The sequence below is a fragment of the Panulirus ornatus genome, chromosome 65 (genome assembly GCF_036320965.1).
Source record: "Panulirus ornatus isolate Po-2019 chromosome 65, ASM3632096v1, whole genome shotgun sequence".
Taxonomy (NCBI): Eukaryota; Metazoa; Arthropoda; class Malacostraca; order Decapoda; family Palinuridae; genus Panulirus; species Panulirus ornatus.
The window spans coordinates 11,441,332-11,456,840 of NC_092288.1; the positions used below are offsets into that span (position 1 = coordinate 11,441,332).

The following is a 15,509-nucleotide window of genomic DNA, read 5'->3' on the forward strand; positions in this document are numbered from 1 at the left end:
AACGCTCTGTGTTACATTTGGCACCACGTCAGCCCCCTCCTACCATCAGGAAGTCAAACGTCATCAAATTCCACATCTTCCGTCATCGGCAAACTTTAAGTATAGACTTGATATGTCTTTCACCGTGTACACACCACAAAAAAGGCGCGCGACCCCATGCGCTGTGCAAACGAGTTCCAGCTAAGGCTGGAAGGCGAAGGATATATTCCAGAACCTGTGACTGTTTTAAGTACATTTATTCCAGATTATCATTTCATACAGAAAACCGTACCTCAGAGTACCATACTGTGACTAATGATAAGACTGGTACGTGTCAGACATCACATAAAAAAAATCAGTACATGTATAAATAAGTAAAAAAGCATAAATAAGATACCAATAAATTATGAATAACTTAAGATAGTCCAAATGTATACAAAAACATATGTACAGTGCTCTATCGGTACAGAATACACGTGAAGATGGCTTTATATAGCTCTGAGAGGTGTATCATAGTGTACAAAAATAACAGTGCTTTGGTCTGAGGTCTGACTGGAGCATAAGGGACCCCGAGCCAGACTGGCAAACTTACAAACTATGTAAGATCTTTCTCTCAAACTTCGTATGCAAATTACATTACAGTACATAGATTCCTTATTACTGGGAAAAGAACCACACAGGCATGTTGAAGTGATAACGGCCTTGGTTGCAGCTGGAGGAGTAGTACTGGGGGGGAGGGGGATAATAATGGCACAGTACTTTGGCACAGGTGTCAGGGACATGAACAAGGACAGTACTGGAAGACAGTATAAGGGCCCAGTGCCGGGAAGCCTGTGTTAGGGAGGGGACCGTGTGGTGGGACAGTGACAAGCGCAGGGGAGGCAGCCGCTGAACAGTCATCAGATCCTCAGCCGGAGATACTTTGCCCAAAACAGATGTCGATCGAGGGAGGAGACGTTGACAAGGGGGAAATCATGGCTCAGAACTTCGAATGCGGGCTGAGAGGCATCCGTGGAGGCAGGAGGCATCTGTGGGGGCCAGGAGTCATCCGTGGAGGCAGGGAGGCATCCGTAGAGACTAAGAGGCATCAGTGGCGGATGGAAAACACCCGAGGAGGTAAGGAGGCAGCCGTGTAGGCAGGGGGACAAATCCGCTGAGGCATGGAGGCGGCCGAGGAAGCATAGGAGCTGCCATGGAGGCGGGGAGGTGACCATGATAGAGAGGGAGATATTCCTGGAGGCCAGGCGGCAGGGCCCTGCCAGAGGAAGCCACACAGAAGTGCACGTCGCTTGTCTCGATAATAGTCGTCGTACCGAAGGTTATGTAGGCATCGGCAGGCGACATGGAGTGGTGCTCGTCGTGAGGCTGGGAGCAGTACGAGGGGCACCAGCACCCGACCCAGTCTCCGATCCGGCAGACGCCAAGCCCAGTTCACGTGGCTGTTGACTTTAAGACGACCCACAAGTTCTCAGGTTAGTTTGGAAAGCATGACGAACTTGGTGAGCTCGTCCAGGTGGGTCCTCATCTGCCAAAAGAGAAAGATAAGAATTCGTTTGCTGTCCTTGGATCGCTCGCTGGCTGTCGTAGTTTCTAGTATTCAAAACAATTTACCAGAAACTGAGAACGTGAGTGAGTAGGTTGGACCTGGACACTTACCGCTGTGTGGAAGAGGCAGTGGGTGGGCGCTTCGTCCTCTCCAGAGGGACACTGTCCCACCCCATCACACAGGTCCTCGTCTTCTATGCAGATCCACTGACCGTCCTCTGTGGGCGTCGGGCAGAACATCTTGGGGCGGCCGTCTGGGGCTCGTGGACACTCTGCCGAACAAAAAATAGAGCCATTAGTCTCTACCCCGTCACTGACACCTTCCCGAAAACCACCACACTACAAACCTCATTGACACGAGAGTACCGCCTCACTACATCCACCACACCACACCCTAACCGACACTCTTCATCAACACCATCCCCACCACAGTCAGCCTGGTTTTGGAAATACTGGAAAGGGTGATCATAAAGCAAATGGATGATTATTCGCAAAGGAGGAATTACCTAAGCGAGAGACGACACGGATTCCGGGAAAGGAGGTCATGCGTATCAAGTCTCTGAGACTTGTATGAAAGAGTGAGCTCCGTTTTAAGACAAGAGGGAAAGAGGGATGCATTGTGTGTACCCGGACTGCCAAAAAAAAAAAAAAAAAAAAGAAGCATTCGATTCCGTACCACGTAGGATGTTGGTAAAGGAGCTGGATCCTGACTGGCGGAGGGAAGTGGGTAAGACAGACTCCTTCGGTAGGTAGAAAGTTACCTTAGCGGAAGGAACAAAGGATTCGTATCAGGTGAAAACCTTCCCAAAATGGGTTGAGGTCGTTGCTGTTATGTCACAGGTTTCGATCCTGGACCATTGCTCTTCTTGATCTATGTAAATGATGTGGCAGACGAACTGAGGGATGTTAAGGGTAATGAGGATCGTATCACCTTACAAGGGGATCAAGACACACTCCAAAGTTGGTCTGATGAATGGCTGATGAATATCAGTACTGAGGATGGGGCACAAAGCAAGAAGGCTTCGATGTGAATACATCCAGCAGGAAATAAGCCACAGAGATCTCTGTCATTCGACAATGTACCTAACCTGTCACCAGAGTCCATTTTATGGATATTAGTGAAGGAAACACTGGTTTGTTAGCAAAGATTCGAATCACATTCAAGTATATGATGAAGTAGATATTAAGAAAACTATTCAGATTGTTTATCAGGTCAAAACTAGACTATGCCTCTCATGTCTGATCACCGTGCTTAGAGAAGCTGAAAGAACTATTAAAGAAGGTCTAGAGGAAGACAAGAAAAAATAATAAATTGTACCTGAATTCCGATTTGATTCACCATGAGAGATCAGAAGCCAACAATGAAGAGCAAGGGATGACTTGCTCATGACCTTTAAGTTGTTGAGCCACTTTGATGATATCAACAGTGAAAAGCTCTACCAAAGTTGCTAAGAAAGAACAACTAGAGACAATAACACGAAATCTGGCAGGAATCTTGTTATAAGAGGTGTGAAAAAGTACTGTAATAGTGCAAGAGAAATAGATGAGTGGAATAATCTGAATGATGACGTGGTAGATGTGGGCAGAATATTAAATCTTAAGGTATATGACGGTCGACAATGTATAAGAGAAATGTCTCCTCGATTGTAGGACTCCCTTCCCATACAGTACAAAACAGGTAGTCACAAACCCTCCCTAACATCAGTCCTAACACCGCTACACTAAGACTCTCACTGACACCACTACATTGCATCCTCACCAACACTACCACACTTCACTCTCACCAACAAACACCACCACAGCATTTAAGAAGCTGTTCTGACAATACTCTCTCATCTGTACACGTTATACCAAGGGGATGGGCCACACGTTGTACCAAGGGTTGGGCCACACGCTGTACCAGAGTGTGGGCCATACGTTGTACCAGGGCGTGGGTCACACACTGCGCCAGAGTGTGGACCATGCGTTGTACCAAGGGGTGGGCCACACGCTGTACCAGAGTGTGGGCCATACGTTGTACCAGGGCGTGGGCCACACGCTGTACCAGGGTGTGAACCACACAACCCATACCACGGAGGCCACAAGACGCCCTCAACACTCGTCCTTCATGCTACTTGTCCTTGCGTAGAAGTGTAAGGTGCCTGACCATCACCTGCTTAAATCTCTCACTGACCTAATTTGGCCTCACTGGGTCTCACAGTGACCAGCAACCCAAGTCCTAAAGTCGCTCACCACAGTGACACCGTGTCCAACACAGCAGACAGTGTGTCCAAAGCCACGGCACTTTGATTCCAACAGAGCAACACTGGATGACCAACACAGCGACAATGGGTATTTAACTCAGCGATGGTTTGTCCAACACAATGATACTATGGGTCCGTCACAGTGACACAATGTGTCCAACACAGCGACACTATGTGTCCAACACAGCGATGAGATGTGTCCAACAAAGCGACACTAAGCGTCCAGTACCACGTGCCCGAGAGAGCGGCTCGCAAGGCGTCTCGTTCAAAGGAAAATTTAGCAGCATTATGACGGCACTACACTAATGCAAGAGGAAGCCTGGCCACTTAGGACACTCTGGCATGATCAGTAGTCTCTCTCTCTCTCTCTCTCTCTCTCTCTCTCTCTCTCTCTCTCTCTCTCTCTCTCTCTTACTCTACTTAATGTCAGCTGTCGAGGCTGTGAAGCGAGGAAATCGTAAAAAATGGAAGGTTGCGTGGGCGGCGGTGGTGGCGGTGGTGGGAGGGGGAGGGTTGGGTGTTGGAGGTGGGCGGGCGGGGGGAGGGGGTTATAGTAGATGAGCTTGGATGTTTGGGGGTGTGTGTGTGGGGGTGTGTGTGGGGTGGTGAGGTAGGGGTGGAGAAGAGTGTAACCCACGCCTCCTCCAGGGATGGGGATACCACCCACGCCTCCCTCCTGGGTGGATTGGGGGAGGAGGGTCGTGATGGTCTGGTATATTGACTCCTGCCACTTTCTGTTCCCGTCGTCTGGCTCGAGATTAAGGCAGCGTTGTGTCCTCAGCCGCGCCATGCCCTACTCGTTGTGCTGACCCCTCAGGTATGTGGTGGCTCCGGGTGTGTGGTGACCCCAGTTGTGATGGCTCCTGGTTGTGGTGGCTCCAGGTGTGTGGTGGCCTCCAGGTGTATGGTGGTTCCAGGTGTGTGATGATCCCCAGGTGTATGGTGACTCCAAGTGTGTGTTGGCTTGAAATGTGTGGTGGCTCCGGATGTGTGGTGACCTGCAGGTGTGTGGTGGTTCTGGGTGTGTAGGGACCCCTAGGTGTATGGTGGCCTCCAGGTGTGTGGTGACTTCCAGATGTGTGGTGACCTCCAGGTGTGTAGTGGCTCCTAATGTATGGTGGTTCCAAGTGTGTGATAAACCAAGTGTATATACGAAGAGAAACACAGAGTTCGTAGTGTTATGTGGGGTTGACATGACAGAATGAAGGATATGGTTTTGACCAACATGCAATTGCAGGATTGAATTATGCTGCTTTGAAACTGAACAGAGGGAAAACAAAAAGGAAAGAAAGGAATGGGATTCTAAGTACTTGGTAAAGCGGGAGTTAAGGAGGGTTTCAAAGACACCTGAGACAATGGAAGGGTTAGAACAGTCTCCTTTCCTAGGAATCGGCTGCACCAAGGCACATATCCAAGAAGCAAGAAGCGTCTGTTTCCTTAACCATACTCCCTTTGGACGCAGGGAGGGTTACACCACCTGGGCCATTCGCTTTGCCCACTTGGAGGTGGGAGAGTACACGTAAGACCTTGCGCAAAAGACATGACACGAAAGAAGTGAAATAAGTGTAGTAAGAAGTGAGGGAGGAGGAAGGGATGGTTGCAAAACCATCCAGAGTCGAATGAGAGGAGAAATGATTTACCAAAGAGAGCGCTCTTACCAGCTGAAGGGTTGGCTATAGATTTATTAGGTCGTAAGAGACGTAGGAAAGGTTGAATTACAGAAGTGACCGGAGATGATTTTGCTTAAGGACGTAAGAGATATGTCGGTGGATGAAGTAGAGTTAACACACTTTATGAAGGTGTGTTTGACCCTGTGAAGAAACAGCTTTACAGTGACCCTGAACAGAGGTTGGGTGTTACCATCAGAAGTAACAGAGATAAGATTATGGTCGGAGGATCCTTTAAGTGGCAGAAAGGGTATATGGTGTGGAGCTCCCAAGGTGTTTGGTGTCCTCAGGTGTGTGTTGTCCTTAGGTGTGTTGTCCACAGGTGTGTGACGATTCCCAGACGTGTGTGGTGCCCTCAGGTGTAAAGCGTCCCCCATGTGCATGGTGACCCAAGGTGTGTGGTGCCTTTCAGGTATGTGGTGCGTAATCAACCATTTTCCAGGGTACGGGAAGAAAGTTTCTCGCTCGTGGGGGCCACCATCTCAAAACATTCTCTGCCATCATACAACTTTTCCAACTTCTGTATTCCGTCCGCATATCACTATTTCCTCATTCAGTCTATCCCAGTCACCCACCACCTCTTTTTTTTTATTCTTTAACAGGCATCATTCTATGGTCTCTGGATGTTCTTCTGCCCATATAGCTTACGAGAAACTGCACACCGTCTACGTCATCAATCTGGTTTGAAAACTTAAAGCTTGTCATCAGGTCACGCCTCTCTTTTCTCTGTCACACCGAGCAAGTTCATGGCCTCTAACCTCTTCCTGTAACTCAGCTCTCTTAACCCTTGTATTGTCTTTGTTGCTTTCTTTAATTACCTCTGCGCCTTCTTTATTAGCTCTTTGCGCTTCTTTAACTGTGGTGACCAGACTTGAAGATGCGTCTTCTATTAGCGGATGAATGTCGGATGTTAAAAGCATGATATATATATATATATATATATATATATATATATATATATATATATATATATATATATATATATATATATATATATATATATATATGCTGTTCTAAAATTTGCGAGACGACAGTTAACTTTATCTACTGTCCTCTTGATACGAGACCGGTGACAGGTTGAGGAAAATGTCTACTGCCAAGTTGCTCTCACAGACAGATTCCTACAGTGTCTTCACTGCTAGATCTGAATCGTTCATAGGGAGGACTGCTTCCCCCGTGTCTATCTTCATTGCTTTACTCTCACTTGGGTTGAAGTTCGCCTACATGACCTTGGCATTATTCGCAGACATCTTCAGGAAGGATTCTATTTCTTCTAGCAGGATGTTCACATGGATGAAATAGAACGGTGGTCTCCCAAGGTGTGTGGTTCTTCAGGTGTGTAATGTCCCCACGTGTGTGGTGCTTCAGGTGTGTGTGACGTCCCAGGTGTGTGATTCTTCAAGGTGTGTGATGTCCCCACGTGTGTGGTGCTTCAGGCGTGTGACGTACCCAGGTGTGTGGTGCTTCAGGTGTGTGTGACTCCCTAGGTGTATGGTGCTTCAGGTGTGTGACGTCTCCAGGTGTGTGGCGTGCCAAGTGTCTGGTGTCCTCAGGTGTGTAGTATGATATCTCGCTGGTGTCAGTGTCTTCATCTGATAATGTATATAGTTCACTTTCCGGTTTATGTATGTGTTGGCAACACTGAGATTTTTGCTGCCCTATACGTCCATGGTCTTGTGTATGGACATGTTAATATGCACATACTCATCCACGCACACACACACACACACACACACACACACACTGAGGATGTGGACACAGCGAGAGAAGTCCTCAATGTGAATATCAACTCGCAGGAAATAAGCTGAAGGAATCTGTGTGTGAGAAGGTCTTGGGAGGTCAGCATCGTCCCTAACCTGTCACCATAGTCTCGCCTTAGGAGGCCAGTAAAAGAGACCAACAGTCTGATGGTAAATTCATGCACACTCATAAGGATATGTTCAGCAAGCTGTTCACACCCTACATTACAACTAGACCTAGAATATGCCTCTCGACTCTGGTCATCGCACCTAATGAAGGACAAATAATCAATAAAGAAGGGTCCAGAGAAGGGCAACAAAGATGGGATCTTAGATTTGTCCACCATGGAATAGAGAAAAGTAAAGGGTGACCTGATCACAGCCTTCAAGTTTTTTTTTTTTTAAGCCAGTTTGCTGGTGTCGACAGCGAACAGTTAGTTCTTCGTCAGATGCAAGGATAGAACAACCAGACGACATCATATTAAACGAAGAACTTATCCAAAGAGATTACGAGAGGTACTCTTATAAGAGCAGCGGATAAGTTGAGGGAAAAAAAAAAAACTCACTGACGAAATTTGTGAATACGAAAAACATCTAAAAAGTGATATGAAAAAAGAGGAAGTTCAAGAGATGGGTCCCTACGAGTGTAGAGACCTCCCTCCCACCACAGTACAAATGGTTAATAAGAGACACCTACCCTTCCAACAGGACACACACACCCACCCACATACAGACAGACGCCCTCACGAGACACTAACGAGGGGTTAGGTCCTCAGGTGACACAGACATCACCTGCCCGTCAGCTCCCGCAGTGGACGGGTTCACACCCTTAAGCCGCACATTTAGGACCGCATTTATCCAGGAATTGTTCGTGCACTTCATCCTCCTCCAGAAATAGGCGATGGGTGCAGCCTGTGGCCTCGTTCCATCGTTGCAGGACAGACGCCTTGTCGTCCAACTGACGTCTTACACAGCGGGCGCTGGTGGGTGGGTGGTGACGGTGGTGGTGTGTGGTGACGGTGGTGGGTGTGTGGTGACTGTGGTAGTGTGTGGTTACTATCTTGGTGTGTGGTGACGGTGGTGGTGTGTGGTGACGGTGGTGGTGTGTGGTGACGGCGGTGGTGTGTGGTTACTGTGGTGGTTGTGTGGTGACGGTGGTGGTGTGTGTTGACGGTGATGGGTGTGGTTACTGTGGTGGTTGTGTGGTGACGGTGGTGGTGTGTGTTGACGGCGGTGGTGTGTGGTAACGGTAGTGGGTGAGTGGTGACGGTGGTGGTGTGTGGTGACGGTGGTGGCTGTGTGTGTGTGGTGACGGTGGTGGTGTGTGGTGACGGTGGTGGTGTGTGGTAACGGTAGTGGGTGCGTGGTGACGGTAGTGGGTGCGTGGTTACTGTGGTGGTTGTGTGGTGACGGTGGTGGTTGTGTGGTGATGGTGGTGGGTGTGTGGTGACGGTGGTGGGTGTGTGGTATCTGGTACGGTTTCTTGTGGTCGTTTTCCTGTGTGGTGACAGTCTCGTTACCTTAAAACTGCGTCTTTTAAGCATTTCCGATTTCAGAGTCATTCAGCAAACGCTTTTAAGAACTTTTGACGGCAAATGACTGCGATGGTTCCGGCCCGCACGCTTGTGTCACACTTACATACTTGGGGAAAAGAATACCAGCCTTTGCCTCGCTAATGACGCTAAATTCACTCTTGATTCACTCAGAGCTCAACTAACAAACTACGTCTTGTTTCGCCAAGGTGGAAAAGAACTCTGGGAGTCAGCATACCAGCTTTCATTATTTCTTTTCTTCCCAGTAATTCTGGAATTGTATTTGATTTTTAGGTAGTAAGCAAGCATCCATTTCGACATTGTTATTTTCCAGACAAAGAGTCTCCACGCACACCACTGGGAATTCTATATGGATGTAGATAGGTTTCTTCAATTTCCAGCATCTACATTCTCGATCTTGTTCATGGTGAATCGCGTGAGGAGGGAAATGTTAAAGATCAAAAAGAAAATTATCACTCAAAAAAAAAGCGTTTTGATTTTATGTGACGCTCTGAGGGTTACCGAACGTTACTGGTCTGATATATGTTGACGCGCAGGGTGTGTGACCCCGCCAGTCAGCCATCATGGTCAACAACAACACTCAGCGAGCGAGTGGGTCAACAAGGGTCATCAGGGAGGTGAGGGGCGGGTGACCAGGCTGTCGGGAGCACCATTGGAGGCCAGGCCGATGGCTGTGCCAGTGTGACTACGGGGGATGGTCAAGTCCCGCTTGGCGCCCCTCTTCACTGCCACGCACTGCCTCTTCAACCTTGCCCGTATAATGACGTATTCACCGTTAATGTTTCATTCTCGTGTCGAGGCCAAACCAGAGTAGGTGTTGTGAGAGCCAGCGCAAGGACCATTCACAGGAGTGCACGTCAAGCTCCGGATAAACACACACACACACACACACACACACACACACACACACACACATACACACGAGTCATTTGCCATCATGGAAAAAGGTCAAACCATAGTAGACATAACTTCAATTTTCATGGTTAATGTATAAATAGCGAAAGAAATATTATAAATGGGTAGACTCGTCTGTTCCAGAACAAGGTTGAGAGCAAGACCTAATTCAGCTGTTGCTATAAGTTAACCTAGCGGTGGTCGCGGCCAGAAAAAGAAGGAATTGAGACCTGGTCTTAGAGGTGGTTATGACCTGAACGCCAGCTAGAACCATAGCCAGAGCGAGCTATGGTTATGAGCTGAGGAGAGTTGGGACTATGAGATGACGACTCTCAATGTGTCGACTGAGGCAACTGTAGTCTCAATATACACATACAGCTGAGATCATAATCTAAGATTCCTCGCTCGGGGTCATGATCTGATCCAGCATAGGCAGGTCTCAGTCGAAGTCAAAAGGTCATTACATTCTGACGTAGGTAGAGTCACGGTAAGACCCAGCTGGGTAAATCACTTGTCCCGTCTGCTTTCACCATCTGACCCGGCTGGTGTTATGGCCTCACCAACTTGGATTTACGACCTGATCCAGTTGGGTTAACGACGTGAGCTGGCTGATGTTACAACCTGACCCAGATCATGTTTCGAACTCACCCAGCTCGACTCAAGACCTGAGCCAGACCGCGGGAGGCCAGATCCGAAAGGAACCACGACCTGACTGAGCCAGCTTGGGCCACAACCAGACCCGGTTGATATCACTCCCCTGATCCAGTAAGACGAGAGGAGAGCCTCCACAATGTTTACATCGTTCCTCCCGGTGTTCCCCAGCACCTGTACTAATCTTAGAAATGTATCCTGTGAACCTCGGGACTTGTGCTAATCTTAGAAATGCTATTCTTAATTCTTGCCAGTCTTCCCTCACGCTCTATTAATTCTTCAGGGAGACACTGGAGACCAGTTAAGCCAAACAGGAACGCTCTTCACTGATGAAAATCTCTTGATGACTTCCCTGAGAGGCCTCAGTGCCACTTTCTCTGTTGCCTGTTCACTCGCAGAACTGCGGATATTAGCTCAAGCAGGTGAAACGAGACTCACGGTGTTGCAAATTACCGAAATACGAACTGGGTCTTGTAAGACGGGGAACATTAATGACGAATATTATATATTCTAGGAGGAGAGAGGCGGCCCGTTTTTGTTATTCAGAAGTTACTGTTGCTGTTGTTAATGGGTGTAAAAACGTAGCGCTACACTGGTTTAAGACCGTACCGTTGGATACGCTAGCCATGAATGACGCTGGTGTGAAGTCTGTCTGAGATCACTATTTTGCTGTGGGAAGATACAATCAGCAGGGTGTTGTTGGGCCATGTTAGGTACTCCTGATGCGGCTATTGACATCTGGAGATATAACCAGCCAGAAGGTTGTTGTGGAGCCATGTTAGGTCACTCATGCTGAGGGGACAACGCCCGAGCACCTGGAGATATAACCAGCCAGCAGGGTGTCGTGGGGGCCATGTTGGGTCATTCCATATCAGCAGCGAAACATCCACCATGAGAGCTGTGGCAACAATGACAGCGCCACGATGAGGACAACTGTACACTCACGAACCAATATTTTACATCGTCTCCGGCCACCTCACCGAAACCTGAGTCCTCAGCAGACATCTACGAGCCCCGTTAAATCTTTACGTGCGTCAAGATAAGTCTCCCAGGGTCTCAGTACTCTGTTAAAAGACATTCAGTTCAGAAGTTACTCTTCGAGTGGGTGTCGAGAGAGGAGAAGGAGCCCCCAAGTAACGTCAGCGCTCTCACATCTTTCTATGTGTTTGGGTCCCAGTCGTGGATTTAAGTCCCCCATCGAGGCACAGGTCTTAAAATACAGGGTAAATGAGTAATAAAGATAAAGAGGGAATTAGGATAAGAGGGAAAAAAATAATCCGAGTACTGGATGAAGGGGAAAATATGCCTTTCTAAAAAGGCTCAGCTAGTAAGTGTTAGGAAAAGACGTGAGAAAGTAAAGACTTCCAAAGCTTAGCAGTGTAACGAAAGAAATATCAAAAGGGACCACCATCGGGTTGCCAATGACCATACAGTAACCATTTGACGCACTTGCTTGCCAGAATTAGTGTTTTCAGAAACAGCAAATGGGTTTAGGGAATTTAGATCACCGAATCAAACCTATGCATTGTATAGTGTGACATTTGACTCCCAGGCACTGCAGTAGTGATAACTGGTGATCCTACCGACCTATCAGCGATTGACTGGTAGTCTAACCAATCTACCAGTGTAACAGGGATGAGTGGTAGGCCTCCCAAACTAGCAATGTGGCAGTGATGACAGGTAGCTAAGCTAACAATGAAAAAGTGATGAATGGTAATCCTGTGAATCCAGCAATGCATTACTAATGACTGAAGAACCTATCAGCCTAGAAATGATGATTGTCAGTCCCACGAACATAGCGATGTTGTCTTACAAAGTACAATAAACATTTTGTACCAGGAATAAACGAAGGTCGTAGGTCCATATGGTGTAGGTGTCCATGGCGGTCGTGTGATTGCTTAAGTAATCTGGTCTGATTGGTAGCATTTATATTCTGATTGATAACATTATTTGCCTTGATTGGTATTGCTTGTGTTCTGAAGGATGGTGGTACTGTTCTGACTGGTAGCATTACTGTTACGGTTGGTAGGAGTACTGTCCTGATTGGTAGTAATATTGATCTGATAGGTAGTATTAATGTTCTGATTGGTGGTAATAATGTCCCGATCTATGGTAGTGCAGTGCCGATTGGCAGCATCACCGCCATGATTGGTAGTGTTACTGTCTTGGTTTTAGTATCACGCTCCTGATTAGCAGTACCAACAATGTGAGTGGTAGTATAGTGGTCCTGACTGGTAATGTCTCAGTTCTGATTGGTAGAATTAGCATCCTGACGGAGGGGCCCATAGTCCGTCGTGACAGGTGATGGTTTAGCATTACAGTTAAGATCGTGACTGTGAGTGTTAACCTCAGGGTGTCACCAACCTACAGTGGTCATACAGCAGTGTTGACTGATGGACAATATGATGGCCTAGCGGCAGACTTACCCCCCGACCGTAGAAAGTAGAGGTAGTGGTGCGCCTCGTACTGCGTCGAGCCTCGCGCTTGTAGAGTCTTGTGCTTGCGGCCGTGGTGTGACCTCCGCTGCCGCAGCCCCTCCTCGCCCTCCTCGTCACCCGCCAGGTACGCCGAAAGCTCCGTCAGGGCACCTAGGATGCTGTCTGTGTCGTCCGTCGCAACCGGGGCGCTCTTGGCCTCCTCGGCGGTCGGGTGTTGCTGCCTCGCCCGCGACTTCTTGCGGCGCCGGGCGATTTTCGGGTTCCACGTTAGCGTATGGAGGGGCGTGTCCTCCCGCGTGGTGGCAAGGATCGTCTGGAGCCTCTCTAGGTACTGGCGGCTGCTGGTCAGGAAGAACGCGGTGGATGGCGAGAGACTCGGGGCCACCGTCCGAGGCGGTGCCCCGGCCATCAGGGCCTGGAGTTCGCCGTCGTTGAGGTCGAGGAGAGCTCGGAGCGCGCGTCGCAGGCGGCTCGTGTCGAAGTAGTTATCGTGAGAGGAGGAGGAGGAGGAGGAGTCGGCTAGCGCATGACGGGGCAAGAGGGCCTGGGCGCGGCCGCCCGGGGGCGTGGGAGGTAGATGGAGGGAGGCGGCGGCGGGCGCTAGGGCGGCCAGCAGCAGCAGCGGCAACAACGCTACTGGCACCTCAGGCATCACACTACACTCTAAGCAGGTCCAGCAGAAGCACCAGCTGTGCACTTGCCCAGGGCACGACACTCCTCACAGCCCGGGGACCCTTGGTCACTCGGAAGACCGCACCACAAGAACGACTGTCCCTGAAGAGAGCGGAACACTGACGAGACGCCGACACAAGAAACGACTGTCCGTGATGAGACCCTCCCGATCACTTGAGGGAGGCACAAGTAACGACTGTCCGTGGAGGAAGCCAGCGAGTGGGGGCGTGTGCGTGGTAAGGTGTGCTCAGCCAGAGTTGGAAGATGAGAGCAGACTGGTCGTGGAGGCTGATGGCCGCGCCTCTTATACCTGCACCTCTCTCTCCCCCGCTCTCACCTCCCCCCCCAACATTATCTTCCCCCCCTCTCCATGATCAGGCCGCTGACAATTACCACCTGTGGATACTTCTGCCATGATAAAGCTGGTGACATCACCCAGTGACATCACCCTCGTGTGTAAACTTTTCCCATGGTCAGGCAGGTGACATCACCGTCCGCGAGTACTTCCGTTACTTCAAGCCGCTGACTTCACCACTTTCGGATACTTGTCCTATGATCGGGCCGCTGACATCACCCACCTGTGGATACTTCCCCCATGATCGGGTCGCTGACCACCACCTGTGGATACTTCTCCCATAGTCAGACCGCTAACATCGCCACCTGTGGACACCTCCCATGATCGGGTCGATGACATCACCACCTGTGGATACTTCTCCCATGGTCAGACCGCTGACATCGCCACCTGTGGACACCTCCCATGATCGGGTCGCTGACATCACCACCTGTGGATACTTCTCCCATGGTCAGGACGGTGATCTGGTCAAATATTTACCTTTACATTGGGCAAGCAAGGCCAGGCGTGGGTAGGGAAGGAGTGGGCAGGGGAACATGAGTAGGGGAGGCGTGGATGGAGTAGGGGAGCATGGATACAGATGGCGTGGGTAGGGGAGGCGTAGGCAGGGGAACATGGGTAGGGGAGGTGTAGTCAAGGGGGGGGGGGGGCGGGGGCATCAGTAGGGGACGGCAGCACATGACGCAACACTGGACGCAGTCACTACCGGCCTGACCTGCCACCACCACCACCACTACCACCATCAACCCACCACACTACCACCACTACCACCATCAGCCTGACTCACCACCACACCACCACCACCACCACCACCACCATCAGCCTGACCCACCACACCACCACCACTACCACCACCAGCCTGATCTACCACACCAACGTGAACTTGCTACCACCAATGTGTGGACAGGTTGCATCATGTCAGCCCGTGTGATTGACAGGGTACGTGGGGTGGGGGGGAATCACTTGGTGTCGGTGACATGAATGAGTCCGGTAGCGGGGCTCTGGAGAGCACAAGATAACAACAATACTCAGTCCTTAGGTGTTATCATGTGCATGATAAGATAACCTGGTTATCCCTGCTTGGTACGCGTCATCGCAGCGAGGCGACACCGAAGGAGGAGGAGGAGGAGGAGGAGGGCGTCTGGATGTCTAGCGAGACGTGGGCCGGTACGGTGTGACACCTGGGACACGATAGGTTTGCAGCTGAGACATGATCGGTTGGCAGGTCTGGAGACAGGGCATGACGGGTGGGTAGCTGAGATATGACAGGTGGACACTTGGTACATGACAGGACTATTGAGTGGAATATAACAGGTGGGCAGCGGGTGCAAGACAGGACTGCAAGTGGGACGTAACAAGTGTGTCGTGTGAGGAAAGCTTCCGGGGGCTGGTGAATGTTGTCTTACTCCGCCCTAAGAACGTAAGTCTCCATCTCGAGCACCCCTTCTTCAGGCTGGTGGTGGTGTCCAGCAACACTCCCAGGATGGCATCAAATGTAACTGCAGTTGTTCCAGTGGCCATTTGATCTTTCTGATACACTAATTTCTTTTCATCCTGATAGAAGCAAGGGGTCATGACACTCCCCTCTCCTTTCCCTCTCTAACACCATCAATTCTACGCAGGAAATTTTCGTCCCACACTTCTCTGGGAGAGTAGGTGTTCGCACACTCCTGCACTGGTCGGGGAAGCTGGAGAATTTCCTCACATATACCAGTAATGAGTCAATATATAACAATCAGGAGACAAAGAACCATACAGAACCGGAGACTGTGAACG

General features: G+C 49.6%; 1 protein-coding gene across 1 annotated transcript; it reads right to left on the reverse strand.

The window, feature by feature from the left end:
• Window positions 1-220: 220 nt before the first annotated feature.
• Window positions 221-13,494, reverse strand: LOC139746414 (uncharacterized). Its single transcript, XM_071657633.1, has 3 exons — window positions 12,698-13,494; window positions 1,636-1,796; window positions 221-1,504 (listed from the first exon to the last, which is right to left on the reverse strand). Exons 1-3 carry the CDS (start codon window positions 13,359-13,361, stop codon window positions 1,448-1,450), a joined length of 882 nt encoding a protein of 293 aa, XP_071513734.1. The 5' UTR covers window positions 13,362-13,494; the 3' UTR covers window positions 221-1,447.
• Between the last annotated feature and the right edge of the window lie 2,015 nt (window positions 13,495-15,509).

Coding starts and splice junctions, on each gene's coding strand:
- LOC139746414 (XM_071657633.1), bottom strand. CDS start 13,361: ATGCCTGAGGTGCCAGTAGCGTTGTTGCCGCTGCTGCTGCTGGCCGCC. Junction 1,797..12,697: donor CTACTTTCTACGGTCGGGGG/GTAAGTCTGCCG, acceptor TTTGTTCGGCAG/AGTGTCCACGAGCCCCAGAC. Junction 1,505..1,635: donor ACTGCCTCTTCCACACAGCG/GTAAGTGTCCAG, acceptor CTCTTTTGGCAG/ATGAGGACCCACCTGGACGA.